A 14143-nucleotide genomic window follows, 5' to 3' on the forward strand; every position below is an offset into this window, starting at 1 on the left:
GGATTGAGCTCATAAGAAGGAAGGGCGTGGTGCTACCATGCGCGAGGAACGGCGCGTGGGGGCAATAGAGGTCCACGGGCGGCGCAGGTTAGTAACCGGTCACCATGTGGTTGGATTTTTCCTCCAGAGAGATGAGCTCCAGTTGATGGCGTACGTCCGATCTGCCACGTGGCTTCCATCCCTAGAAGTAATTCCTTCAAAGCTAACCATTCTTTTTTTCGATATAATTTAATTGGGCTCAGATGAGGCGGCCTTCATAAAGCCCAATGGGCCGTACTTTTATTTGCTTGAAGAATATTATGCATATTTGGCTTTCATTACTTATTATAATTTAATTTTACGTGGATAGTTGTTCAGGTGGTTTCCATGCCAGTAAACAATCATCGGACGGCTCTCCATTCATCAATCGACGTTGATTCCCTTCTCCTCCCTCCCTAACGACCATCGAATATTCCAGCGCACCCACTTTTGCTCCCGCAATTCCAATACCTTCTCGCCTTAGTTCTATTTATCCTTGACCGCCGGACGTGGCTTACATTGAATGGGGTCAGACCACAGCTCGTCTTGGCCACGTCATCGTTTTATATTGATTTATATCCCACCATGGAGCATCTTTACCGGCAACTAAAAGACTTCTTTAACTTCTCGCCGAAGCCACACCGGACGGAACAAGAAGAGTGGTCTCGCCATGCTCCGCCTCCTCCCCCAGCGGCGCCGCCCCCCGTTAAGATTTCCACTGCGGCGCTTCACGTCCCAGCCCACTCTCGAACCGTCGCACCATCAAAGCCTCCCCCTCAAAGACCCCTCGCGCAATCATGCCATCATTCGAAACACCCCCGTCCCTGCTCCTTCCCCTATCCCCTCCTCCCCCCTCCGCTCCCTGCCATTTTACGCCATCGCTGGAACCCTCGTCTCCGCTGCAGCACTTGCCGCCTACGTTGCCTCCTCCTTCCTGGACCGCCCTTCGCCAAGATCCGACCGAATATACGCCGATCTTGAAGAAACCCTAGAAAGATCGAAGGTTTCCGTCCTTAGGGTCGTGGACCGGATGAGGCAGACCGGCGCGGCCGCCACCGTTCTCTGGAAGTCGCTGGCCTCCGTGCTGTCGTCCGCCAACCACGAGGTCCGAACGGGGTTCGAGCTCCGGGTGGCAGCGCTGCTTGCTGATATCTCGGCAGCTAATGGGGCTCGTAGGGTGGCCATTGTGAGCGCAGGGGGCGGTGCGGTGGTGGACTGGCTCTTGGAGAGCGTGGCCAGCTCGGGACAAGGCGGGGATCGTAGTGGGACGCTGTCGGAGTCGGCGAGAGCGCTTGCACACCTAATTTCTGATCCAAATGTTTGCCAGGCCGTCTTGGGGCGGCCACATGCGATCCCTAATCTCCTGAGATTTATCTTCTCGTTCCAGCCCAAAAAATCGAAGGTGAGTTAGGTCTCAATGATACGTGTTACTTGATTTATGCTTTCAGGTAATTCTACGGTTAATGAAAACTGATGGACTATAAACATTTTAGTGGGTTTTTTTGCTGCTTCTTCAATTCCCTCTTCTTGATGCGGGCCTGCCTTATTTTTGTTGTCTTGGATGCGTATTGAAGTTTATCTAGGATTGGCTCGATATATTTAGATTTATATCACGACTCATGCCTGATGGATTAACTGATTTATCATCAACTTTAAACTTTATTTGACTTAACCACGGGTTAAAATGTTTAAGTTGAAGTTAATAGTAGTACACTCAGTATACCATAATAAGTTAATTTTAATCTTGTCCACTTCTGATGGAACTAATCGGGGTGTTTTAACTTTTCTGTCAAATAACCTTATCCAAGCAACAATCTATGGTTCACTAATCAAGATAAACCACAAGAAGGATCAGGTTTGACTAGTTAGGTCACTAGAATGTAAGGAAGATGAACTTAGGATATGGAAAAGAAATAAATGATCGGACAGACAATTAGAGACCAGAACCACTATCAATGAAATACCATTAGCAAACTACAAAACTTGTATAGACTCACTGGTTTTAAAGCTTTTGGATCTCCCTGTACTATCATAACCATGCTACAATAGGTCTAACCAGAAGTGTTAAGAATTTTGGATCATAAGTTTATAGTTTTGTTAATTGTTTCTTGTATTTTCTGCTTTTCTTTGTTGTTTCTTTTTATCTGCTATAGCCTTTTTTTCCATATGTATACATTATGCCTACAAAATAGTGGATGGTTAGTTTATCTAGCAACTGACGTTTCACATATCTGCACAGTCAACGTGACATGGGTACTGCTTTTCTCTTCTGTTCTTGAGTTTTTTTCTTTGACTTTGTCACTGCTATTGCTGCTTCTGAGTTGTTTACTTTGAAAGTATGTTAAAATTATCAACGAGAGCTAGCAACTGACTTATCTGATGAGCAGATTTTAAATTTCTGATTAGGCAGGAACCATTAAGGCATTAGAGTTGCATAGAAGCAGATTAAGTTGAAATATATTTGAATGGAATATATATGTTTTCTTTGGGTTTTCATCTGAATTTATTGTATGCATAAATTGGAGTTTATACAATGTTTGTGGCACTTCTGTTACTTATTATTTTTCGCAATTATCAATGGCCTGTTTGGTTCTCAAAAGGCTAAAATGGTCAATATAGAGGTTTTACATTGCATACATGTGTTATTTACTTAGTACTGAAAGTTACCTATTGTATTAATGGTTTTCTGTGGCAGGGCAGTCCTTGAAGCACTCTTCATTGGATGGTCCATATGGTTGCAAAGGAAGGAGTATGCTTGTTGCTGCCATCATGGATATAATCACTTCAAACTGTGATAGCATCGACCAATCATTTCCACCAATGTTGACAGGAAATGCTGATACCAGAGACATAGCAGCAGCTCTTGAAGTAATTGAGCAAGGTGGTTTGCACCTTGATGGCGTTGATGAGAATGGGCATGATGATGATGATGGTGACAAAGGAATTCAGGGAATTGGAATAAAAGTTCTTGGGGGTACAACTATATTGGGATTTTCAGGAACAGAGAGCCTCTTAGACTTGACCCAGCCTCTTAACTATCAGTTATTTACAGCTGCAGATGCATACAGAAATCTGGAATTACAGGAAAATGGTGGCAGTTCTTCCAAACTTGAGAAAATGACTTCTTTTCCTGTACCAGGCCTGTGGGATGATTTGCAGAGAGAACATGTTGCTGTACCTTTTGCTGCATGGGCATTAGCAAATTGGGCTTTGGCATCACAACTTAACCGAAGTCATATACAAGAACTTGATAGAGATGGGCAAGCTATCATGACTGCATTAAAAGCACCAGAGAGATCGGTGAAATGGCATGGCAGTCTGGTTGCTCGAGCTCTTTTAGATGATCAGAATTTGCCATTGACTGTTTCTGTTCCTGATTGGAGCTTTAGCCTTCTTTCTACAGCTTTTCATGCCAGTAACAATGAGGATGTAATGTTGGCTCGAGTAGCATTGTCAGCCTTTCTGGTCTCCATTGAACGTAGTAAAGATGCAAAGGTGATGATAATGGAAAAGGGGCTTCACCTCATAAGAGGAATGGCCAAGCAGTCCGAAAAGCATAGCCATTTGCACGAACCATTAGCTAGGGTCTTGGAAATACTTTACCAAGGGGACATGCACTTATCTCTTGAGGAAAGTCAAAGGTGGTCAGGCATTCTTCTCCGCTGGATTTTTGATCAATCTTCTTCCATATGTACACGCCGTTCTGCTACAAAAATTCTTTCTTTCATCATTGAGGACCATGGGCCACAGTCATTACCAATTTCTCAAGGATGGCTAACTGTATTGCTAAACGAAGTTATTGGAAATGGCAAGGCATCAAACATTAAAGGAAGCAATCCACCCAAGACAGACAAAGCCAAGGTATTCATTTATTGTTTACTTCAATTTCAGTTGATGATGATTTAGAGCTTATTACATATCAGGGATTTAACTTCTGTATCTGCTTGCGCATGTCTTTTTTTCTCTCTTGATTTATCATGTCTTTCTGCAATTGCCAGCAATTAATTAATGGAGAAATTGGCTTGACATGTTTAGTAGAGGCTAGAAAATTGAATACTGGTTCTACAATAAAAAGATTTTTAACTAATTGTGAAAATTGCTAGCTTTGAACTATCTTTAGCTATAAAGTTGTTGCTTTATGTCAAATAGCAGAAAGATGGAATGGACACCTATTGTGATTTGAGCTAGCGGCCATTTTAAAGAATGTTTTTTAATCTACTCTTTGACTCTTTTTTCTTTGACAATATAAAGTGACTTTCCTTTAACTGGGAAACCAGAGAAAAAACTGTATGTAACTATGTATGTTGATCAAAATTGATGTCAAAGCTGAATTCTTTGTGTGTTGCACTGGACTTATCTAAAAGCATGATGGATCCAGTAATGTTTGAGTGCCACATTTGCCATTTTTTTTTCTTTGCTATCTATATTCAAAATTAATTATGAACCACATTCTTGATGCTGTATACATATCACGTACACTAATTTTTTTTACTTGTGATAACAAAAGGCTAAATTACCTGGATAGCCTTTCAACTTTGGATGACACTTCTTTTTGTCTAGTTGGTTCTTGAACTATTGTTTATGTAGCAATTAAATTATTCCATCATCTGTCAATAATATCAGTTATATAAAGATGTGTTGTGATCATATTGAGTTTAATTTTTTTTCAATTTGACTTTAAAAATCAACGAAACAACACAATGTCTTCATGTGGTAGGGTATTCACTGGTTTTTTATAAGGTTTAAATATCAAAACTCTCACATTGACTTCATTTTTCTTGTTATTGCTGACCGAGATGCTATATGGATGCATTAGCAAAAGGAAAAAAAAGGTCCTCTGCGGTAGATGACATAAATATTTGATTCCTAGAGAAACAATATTTCAAGGACCAGTTTAGAACTCAAAATTGAACTTCCAGTTAATTTAGTGAAATAAAACTATACCTTATATGTAAGATTGTCTATGGAATTTCTATTTGCTGTCCTGTGGAACCATTTGCTTTGTCATGGAAAATGTGGCTTAATGTCTTTTCCATATTGATTATTGGTAGTGTTTTCCTTGCAGACTCAAATAGATCAATCTAATGCTCATTCTGCAGCACAAGTTACTAACCAATTGGCAACTGCTGTGGTCAAACTAGCAGGAACTCAGTTGGACACCGAATCTGATTCTTCTGACAAAAATCCATTTGCTGACTTTCTTTCACTTGAACCATTTGCAACATTGATAAAGAACTTGAAGAAGAATAATTTGCCTAAGTCTGATGTTGCTGATTCAGCTTTTGCAACATTGAAAGGCATTAAAGCACTGACAGAACTTTGTTCTGAAGATACTATATGCCAAACTAAAATAGCTGATCTTGGAGCCCTTTTCTTGCTACGACGTTACCTTTTGTGTGATGACTATGAACAACTTGCTGCAAATGAAGCATATGCAGCATCAAGAGTTTCAGAAGCTCAGGACAGCAATGTCTCTGTTTCTGGTGATTCATCTGGTATTGATCGTAATGATCCTTCTAGTGTCAGAGTTCCTCCTACAGCACATATCCGCAAGCATGCTGCTCGATTACTTGTAATTCTTTCTCTTCTACCAAATGTTAAAACAGCCATTTTTGCAGATAAAATATGGTGTAAATGGCTTGAAGATTGTGCAAGTGGGAATATTCCTTGTTGTAACGACAAAAAAATCCAGAGTTATGCAAGGGCAACTCTCTTAAATGTACGTTGTTCTGAATCATCAGAGGTTCAGGTGCTAAATCACAGCCCTCCCGATGCAGATGGTAGTAACCAGAAAACAAGGTGCCCACTCTATGAGGACATGATATTCCTGTTAAATCCAGAATTACCACACTGGAAACCCACCAACAAGAATGATGAGGGCAGTTCAGATGATTCAGCTGTTGCAGAAGTTGTTAATTTTGATTCTTCACCTTCTAGCGTTTGTCAGTGTGTTGAAGATGAGACTTGTAACACCTCTAGCTCTATGGGTAACTCGGAGAGATCACCCAAATCTGAATGTCCTTCATTTGATGTTGTCTTTATCCATGGGCTTCGTGGTGGACCTTTCAAATCATGGCGCATAGCAGATAACAAGTCTTCAACTACCAGTAAAGCTGGGCTGGTTGAAAATATTGATCAGGAAGCAGGGAAATTGGGTACATGTTGGCCTAGTGAATGGCTATCGACTGACCTTCCTGATGCTCGCTTGTTTTCTGTTAAATACAAGGTTTGTGTTGTAGCTAACCTCATTTTGCTCTTTAATCTTTCTTAGATGATGCTATTGTACATGTTTAGATACAAGGAAAATGTAATATCCTCAACCATTTTAAGTTTCAGTAGCAGCCCTCGTAGTTTTAATTCTCCTAGGTCCTCTCCAGGTTGGACCCTCTGATGAAACAACTTTCTACTAACTGAAATGATTCATGCAGACAAATCTAACTCAATGGTCTGGAGCTAGCTTGCCACTTCAGGTTAGTACCTTTTTGGAGGATCTTTTGAAAATTTTGTTGTTTGGAGTTGTGGTCCATGGTATTACACTTTCTCCACTCTGTAGGCAAAGGTTCAAAATGATATAATTGCTGTTTTATTTGCTCCATATATTCAAGTCTGCTAATTGTCAAGTTTCCTGATTTAGTTGCAGATTCTTTAAGTTTCAAGCTTATCTTAAAGAAAAATTTCTGGTTATAAAGGCAAATTAATGCAGCTGCGTGTAAGTGGCCACTAGAAATAACAGAAGAGAATCGAGAGATCAAGCAATTAGGTTATAAAGGAAAGAAGGAATGGCTGTTTAATACAATGTTGTCTTGTGCAATGCAATCACTAATAATCAGTGTGGGTGTGGGAAGGATTTAAACAAATATAATACTTGTAAAATACCTCAGTCAACTTGTATCTAAGAGTAGCCTAGTACCTTAGAGTTAAGTAATGAATTCAACTGATTGATAAGCGAAGAGTATCTTGATGCGATACTCAAGGAAAATTCATTTCCATGCAAGTTTTATCTATTTTTTGCTCATGTTTCTTAAATTTATGAGTTTAAAACTATTATATCTTATAGATTTTTTGATAAATGTGCACTGTTTTTTATTGGTATATTTCTTGTTTATGATATATCACATCTTAGTTGCATGAAATTCTTAATGTTTTATGCTGATTACCAATGTATTATAAATGTGCACAATTCTTATGCTTGGTAGTGGTGATGTTTCAATTGGTCTTGAACAAAAGATAGAGAATTACCCCTGGCCATAGAGAGAAACTATTGCCATAGCTCGAACCCTGGTCACTGAGGTCTTAAAGGAACAATTTTATTTTCATGCCATGTTTGACTTCAATGTTTAGTTGATCTTGAACCCTCTAGATTTTATGATTGATGGAGATATGGCAATTGAAATTCTGATTTTTTGTTTATGTATTAAAATCCATGTAGATCCATGTAGCCAACTCAAACAGTTGGGACATCACAGATGTTGTTGTTGTTCTTTTTTTGTATTAATATAGTCTTTAAGATTTGATAATTGATTGATGAATGTTTGAGAGGTGATATGCCAGAAGGGTACTAACTCAGAGGGTGTACATTTGAGGTCATCTCTTGTCCTCTTTCCAACCATTTTAAGGAATTTATTTGTAAATGTTCAATTGAACCTTCTAGATTCAAACTTTTCTTTTCTCTGGTCACCATATATCTAAAATGTTGCCTCTAAGACATCCATTTATTTGGAGAACAATTTTCTTGAAGGTTTACAATTTATAGTTCATCTTCATGTTAATATTTGATAGTTGAATTCTTCTTGTTCTATGCAGGAAGTTAGCTCGATGCTCCTGAGAAAGCTGACCAGAGCAGGCATTGGTGACCGGCCTGTTGTGTTTGTGACACACAGGTATGATATTAGGCAGCAATTATAAATATGGAATTAGTTCCATCTTCTTGTATTATCAAATATCAAATACATGTCAACTAACAACAAATCACATTATATAGTTGTACCCTATTTAAAATCACATTATATTGCTTTACCCTATACAAAACTGCATTTTAAAAATCACTGTACTTTTCTCTATGCTATATGAGACCTGGCTTACACTGTATATCTTATGAATGATACTTTGCAAGAAAGAAATACCATATCCAGCCTTTCCTGTGGTCATCTATACTTGTTGTCTTGTCTGTTCTGTTCTCTGGTTCAATATAAAGTTGTAAACCATTGTTGATCAGATAATATAACTTTATGATAAAGGATCTTGCTTGAACTTCATAAAGAGGTTAGCGCTTAGTTTCTCTGGTTGCCAATAATCTGTCCCCACAATGATGTATTTGGATGAAGAATCAGTACCCAACTAGCTGAAATGTTCTTGGTGGATCACATGGAGACTGCTAAATATGTGATATTGTCAGGATGATCTACTCATATATTAACATATCATTTACTTATTTTTTTTGCTTCTTAGAAATAAAAAGTGTCTGTAAATCTATATGTTCCTTTTTCCTTTAGTCTTTTTTTCCCTTGGTTTCTAAAGTATGTATGATCAACACAACCTTGTCAAATGATTAGAGGTGTGCCAGGGACTGTCTAAGGTCATGAGTGTTGCAGGGATTAGTAAACAATTTTGGGTATGGCAAAGACCAATGGAGAGTGTATCCTATCATCTAGAAATTGATAATACTTGGTATTCATTTTTAGGAAAAAAGCAATGGAAATGGACATCAATATTTTCAGAAGAACAGTAATACTTCTATAAAAAAAGATTTAGCAATGAGGTAATCAGATATGTTCTATATGTTGTTTGATTGTTGTTTGTACTACAGAACCAAGGAACAGTAGTAGTTTTCAAATGCCCTTAAGTCTTTTTATTGAAGACAACGAAAGAAATTTAAACTTGTTGAATTGTTACAAACTTTAGCCTACATGTGCATACGGTCCATCTTCTGCTAGGCTAAGTATGTTTTTCAGAATTATATTTATGCGTCTCGTGTTATATCATGTACATTTAATTTGACATGAGGTGTTGCATTGAAGAATCACAATTTCTTTTATTGATTAAAGGCAAGGTTCGCCGAACCGTACCGTACCGGCATTTCGACGCTGGCTCGGTACGGTACGGTACGGCGTACCGAGCGGTATACCGAGGTGTACCGCTCGGTACACCTGATTTCACCGATTTATCCCTCCGAAAATACTTGAAAATTAAAAAAAAAGTTAGGATAGAGTTTTCAAGTTACAAATAAATATAGTAATAGTATAAGTTTAGCAAAATCAATGTAAATTAGGTAAAAATAGCATCACATATCTTTTTCGGGCTTTGAGGTAGTCTTGTTCGAGGTTCGTATTTCAGCTCGTTATAGATTGAAATATCTATAGAAAAATCAGTTGAATTGTTAGACTATTTTGTTACAATATAAACTCTAAAATTCAAATGAATTAAATAATCATATATCTAGATATACCTGATTGTTAATTCTACCATCAAAACGAACGACGGGCTTCCACGGGTGGTGGATCGGGGTTCTCGATCCGATACATATCAATATGATACGTTTGTTGGACCCAATCATGAAATTGATCCCATGACATAGTGTATTGATACACCGTATGCCATTGATGCATCAATGTGGTACTGATCGTAGATTGATCGTCATAAATCATATTTGTCCGAGGCAGCTCTTGAGGCATATATTGGTGTTGTTCTGTATCATGCTGTTGCTCAGAGATGGATGACCAACTATCACCATACTGTTGTTGCCCATATGATTCTTCATAGTACGATGGCTGTGAATACAATGAGTCTCTTTCTGTGTCTATATCATGTATGCTCTGTCGCATTTGTTCATATTCATCCACTGCCTTCCCCTTCCCCTTCTCCTTTCCCTTCCGCGCATAAACTTGACCAGTACCTTGTCGAGTTCCATGATCTGAATCTTGAGTGGCATGTGTAAAATATTGCTCCTCAGTCAATTCACCACCCTCAAGTTGTGCAGACGAGACCAACGACTGCCCGGTATCACCGCCATCATCTGTTGAGGCACTGCTGTCCGTGTTGCTGTCATGTCTCTGGACCGAACGAGAAAGAGAATGTGATTGAGTTTATGAGAGAAAAGAAATGTTTGAGAGAGAGTTTAAGAGAGTATAATGAAATAGGGGAGAGAAGATTAGTTTAAATAGGAGGAGAAATGGCTCCAACGGTCAATTTGACCGTTGGAGCACTGTAGCACTGCTACAGTGTGGTAACGGTCGATTTCGACCGTTACCGAGTGGTACCGGTCAATTTCGACCGTTACCGAGTGGTATCGGGCGGTAACGGTCGAAATCGACCGTTACCGAATGGTACCGAGCGGTAACGGTCGAAATTTCGACCGTTACCGCCCGATACATGCTTTTTTTGGTGTACCGCCCGGTAGAGGACGGTCCGCGTACCGGTCGCCTCTCGGACCGGTACGTACCGCCCGTACCGGGCGGTACACATCGGTATGGCGAACCTTGATTAAAGGTGCTATTTAACTCTAAATGTAATTACAGGACCTCTGCCTAATGAATCCGTATATATATAGCTAGTATGTAGAAAGTATTTAGGATACCAAGCAGCAACAAGAATGCAGACTTTATTATATGGTACAGTAGGCAATGTTGTGATGGACAACATAAATTTGATCATATGAAGTTATGAAATTGTGAAATTTAGACAAAGTTTGCATTTGAGAACCAGTGGACAATGGTTTATATAACAAATGGAAATCTGTGCTTATGCTGATTGATGAATAATAAGTAAATGCAATAGTCCATTGCTTTCTTGTAAGCTTTACAAACTTATAATTCTTGCTATATCTTGTTTTCAGTATGGGAGGGCTTGTTGTCAAGCAGATGCTGTACCAAGCAAAAAATAGTAATCTCACCGAGTTTGTGAAAAATACGATTGGAGTGGTATGTATGCCATGTCATGACGAAGATACATGTGTGACATGGACCACTAATAATTTAATTTTAAGTGCAGGTGTTCTATAGCTGTCCACATTTTGGCAGCAAGCTAGCTGACATGCCTTGGCGTATGGGCTTAGTTCTACGCCCAGCCCCTACGGTTTGTAGCTTCAGGACCCACTTAAACTTCTTTCCTATAAAGATGTGACTTATTTAGCTTATGTATGTGCCACTGGTGCTATTATGTTTTTTTAGATAGGAGAATTAAGAAGTGGATCCCCAAGATTGGTAGAATTGAATGACTTTGTTCGTCATCTCAATAAAAAAGGACTTATTGAGGTTCTCAGTTTCAGTGAGGTAAGACTTGTATTTTTATGACCACATAGTATTCTCAACTTGTTTAGACTAACAGGTATCATTACAGACACAGGTTACTCCGATTGTTGAAGGTTATGGTGGTTGGGCCTTTCGAATGGAGATTGTACCAATTGAATCCGCATACCCTGGCTTTGGTGAACTTGTTGTAAGTAAAATTGCATTGTGGATTCCAAATAATGTTAGGGTCACATGTACTGCGTTTTATATATTTGAGTGTGATTATATTAACATTTGTCTATTTGAACTGTGATGTTATTTGCAATCATGGTCATTTAATCAAAATGAAGATAGAGGGCTATTATTTTATGATTATTTTTGTTTATTGGTCACAATCCTAACATTGATGCATGATTCTAGGTATCTTTCTCACTAGTATTATGTGCCAATTAAGATAATTGTATTTTCGTTGCATAAATATGAAACTTAAGAATTCAGGTCACCTGAGCTAGGTATTGTAAAATGATCCAACATGTCGGCTCTGTTTCTCCTAGGAAGTATGCACTCTTACTTATCAGTGGGAAAGGGAGAATTACAAAGACTTTCCTAGAAATTATAAATAAAGAACTAATTCCTTTTAATTTAACTAACTAATATATTGCTTTGTACAATGCTCATAGCAATTAAAGAAAAAATCATGTAGTCAACCTCAAATGGTTAGGACATCACGGCTTCTTGTAGTTTTTGTTATAGGAAATATAACATTTTCTGATTATTCTTTGATGTGATTTTGAAGGGCTATGACCATCCATCCTTGCTTATATTGTTCTCCATGATTGCTTTAAATGATCTTGACTAGTTATCTATACCCTTTTGCATTTATTTGGCACTTTTTTATGTTGGGCTCACACTTTGGTTAGACATTTGGGTTTACGGAGATGCAGCTGAATGTGGTCTGTGCCTGGGCCTTCAGAGAAATACACTAGGCCCTATGGTGAGCTTATAATAATTTGAAAGAAACATGAAAGTTAAGACCTGTTTTTCAATTGATCCTTACCAGCTGGCTCAGCTCTGGAGATCAAAGTTTAAAATACGAGTTGAGCCGGTATGTACAGACCAGCATTTACAAGTCTGACCAAGTATTTGTATTGAAATATATACCTCGATCTCAGTATACGTGTAGTTTATTTTGATTTTTGCTGTCTTATTCAATTATATTGGAAACTTACAGAACGAGTTAATCTTGTAACTTAAAGAACCAGTAAATGGTTTTAGTGGCTGCTTTTGATAGAAGATGCCTTTAGTTTGTTCAGCTGACTGTCAATTGTATATGTACTTGCTGTATTAGCCTACATGAAGCTCTTGATTTTTTTTTTTTTAATTTGATCATGATCTAATAAATATTTTATCGTCTGGTTTGTTGGCGCAGGTATTGGATGCCACTGATCACGTAAATTCATGCAAGCCAGTTAACCAAACAGATCCATCTTATGCAAAGACATTGGAGTTCTTGAAGAGATTGAAATCACGTCTTTCATCTGAAGAATCAGAATAGATTTTTAGATGAAAAATCTGGATGGTGTGATGGAATTCTAGATGAGTCTCGTAAACTCGTTTAAATTTGTTTTATAAGTCATTTATTATTATTTTTTTCCTCCTTTCACAGAATAATTATGATGAAAGATCAAAATTGGTCATCCTTATTTTGAAGGCAGCGTCGGCAAAGATGTGCTTCGAGAACAATTTAAAATACAGGGAAAATAATTTGTAAACGTTCATCTGTAGATAAATGGGTCCTTTTGGTAGAGATTATCATCTTAAAGAGACAAGAAATATTTATATACGAATTTTTTTTTCAGTCACATCATCTTTTTTCACTTTGTTTGGCAGTGTGTGTCACATCCAGTCATGTTTTCTCCATGGATGCCAATTTAAATGTCATGATAATACAAAGGAGTTTGTATTAGTTTGAACTAATAACAGAGTTTGATTAGGAGGTACTAAGCATGAAAGTCTTGCTTGTTTGTGACAGAAGATTTAACATTGTCATTTGATATATTTAATTAAGTTAAAGGTTTAAATTCTTATATTCAATATAATTTAATATAAAATATTAGAATGATCATGATAATAATACTAGATTTATTTTTCAAAAGTATTCAAAATTTTATTTAACATATTTTTTAATTAAAATATTAATATAATCAAAATACAAACACTATTTTGAACATTATGTGAGATTCCCTAAACAAAAGTATTCAAAACTTTATTTAACATATAAAATGTTAATATGATGATAAATATAATCATGCTTCCCAGAAAGATAGGAATAATTTTGATGGTCGTGAGATTTCAGATGCTAAACAAAAAGTGTTTTTAGCATAATACTATATTAATGCATCACTCTTCCTAGAAAAAGGTAGGAATAATTTTCTAATGCCAACTATTTTGATGATTCTAATCTGAGTATTTATTTCTAAGTTGGTTTAAGATTTTTCTAAACAAAAGTGTTCAAAATTTTATCTAACATATTTTGATATCAAAATATTAATATGGATGACAATGTATCATTGCTTCTCAGAATAATTTTCAAATACGAACTATTTGGATGATTGTAATCTGATTGATGAGGTTCCCTATTAACATATTTTTTTATATATAAAGATATTAATATATGATAGATAATGTATCAGAATGGTAGAAATATAACTTCAAATGGTGGTTGTAGTTTGATTGAGGAATCCTTATTATAATCGATTGAACAGGCCTTTATCTCTATCTATGGCTTCTATGATACCGTATAATGATTGATTCCTACAACGACTGTCGGACTTATTTATCCTTGTGCGAATAATACCAAATGTCACGTGCGTCCGCCAACCGTTCCCATGACCAAGCAA

General features: G+C 37.4%; 1 protein-coding gene across 6 annotated transcripts; it reads left to right on the top strand.

Annotated features, from left to right (window-relative positions):
• The first annotated feature begins 59 nt into the window (after positions 1-59).
• LOC135585573 (uncharacterized) lies at positions 60-13105 on the top strand. 6 transcript variants are annotated; one of them, XM_065129965.1, is made up of 12 exons: positions 60-187; positions 350-1420; positions 2719-3879; positions 5084-6244; positions 6447-6488; positions 7822-7898; positions 10850-10934; positions 11005-11088; positions 11184-11285; positions 11353-11451; positions 12673-12822; positions 12910-13105. In XM_065129965.1, the coding sequence occupies exons 2-11, from the start codon at positions 689-691 to the stop codon at positions 12796-12798; spliced, it is 3669 nt and encodes a 1222-aa protein (XP_064986037.1). In that variant the 5' UTR covers positions 60-187; positions 350-688; the 3' UTR covers positions 12799-12822; positions 12910-13105. The 6 variants fall into 6 exon arrangements, 5 of the variants coding, with proteins under 5 accessions (XP_064986037.1, XP_064986039.1, XP_064986036.1 ...); XM_065129967.1 differs by having other exon boundaries at positions 5084-5513; positions 5637-6244; positions 12673-13105; XM_065129964.1 differs by having other exon boundaries at positions 12673-13105.
• The last annotated feature ends 1038 nt before the right edge of the window (positions 13106-14143 follow it).

The sequence above is a fragment of the Musa acuminata genome, chromosome BXJ2-10 (genome assembly GCF_036884655.1).
Source record: "Musa acuminata AAA Group cultivar baxijiao chromosome BXJ2-10, Cavendish_Baxijiao_AAA, whole genome shotgun sequence".
Classification (NCBI taxonomy): Eukaryota; Viridiplantae; Streptophyta; class Magnoliopsida; order Zingiberales; family Musaceae; genus Musa; species Musa acuminata.

Coding starts and splice junctions, on each gene's coding strand:
- LOC135585573 (XM_065129964.1), top strand. CDS start 689: ATGCTCCGCCTCCTCCCCCAGCGGCGCCGCCCCCCGTTAAGATTTCCA. Junction 6,489..7,821: donor GAGCTAGCTTGCCACTTCAG/GTTAGTACCTTT, acceptor TGTTCTATGCAG/GAAGTTAGCTCGATGCTCCT. Junction 10,935..11,004: donor TGAAAAATACGATTGGAGTG/GTATGTATGCCA, acceptor TTTTAAGTGCAG/GTGTTCTATAGCTGTCCACA.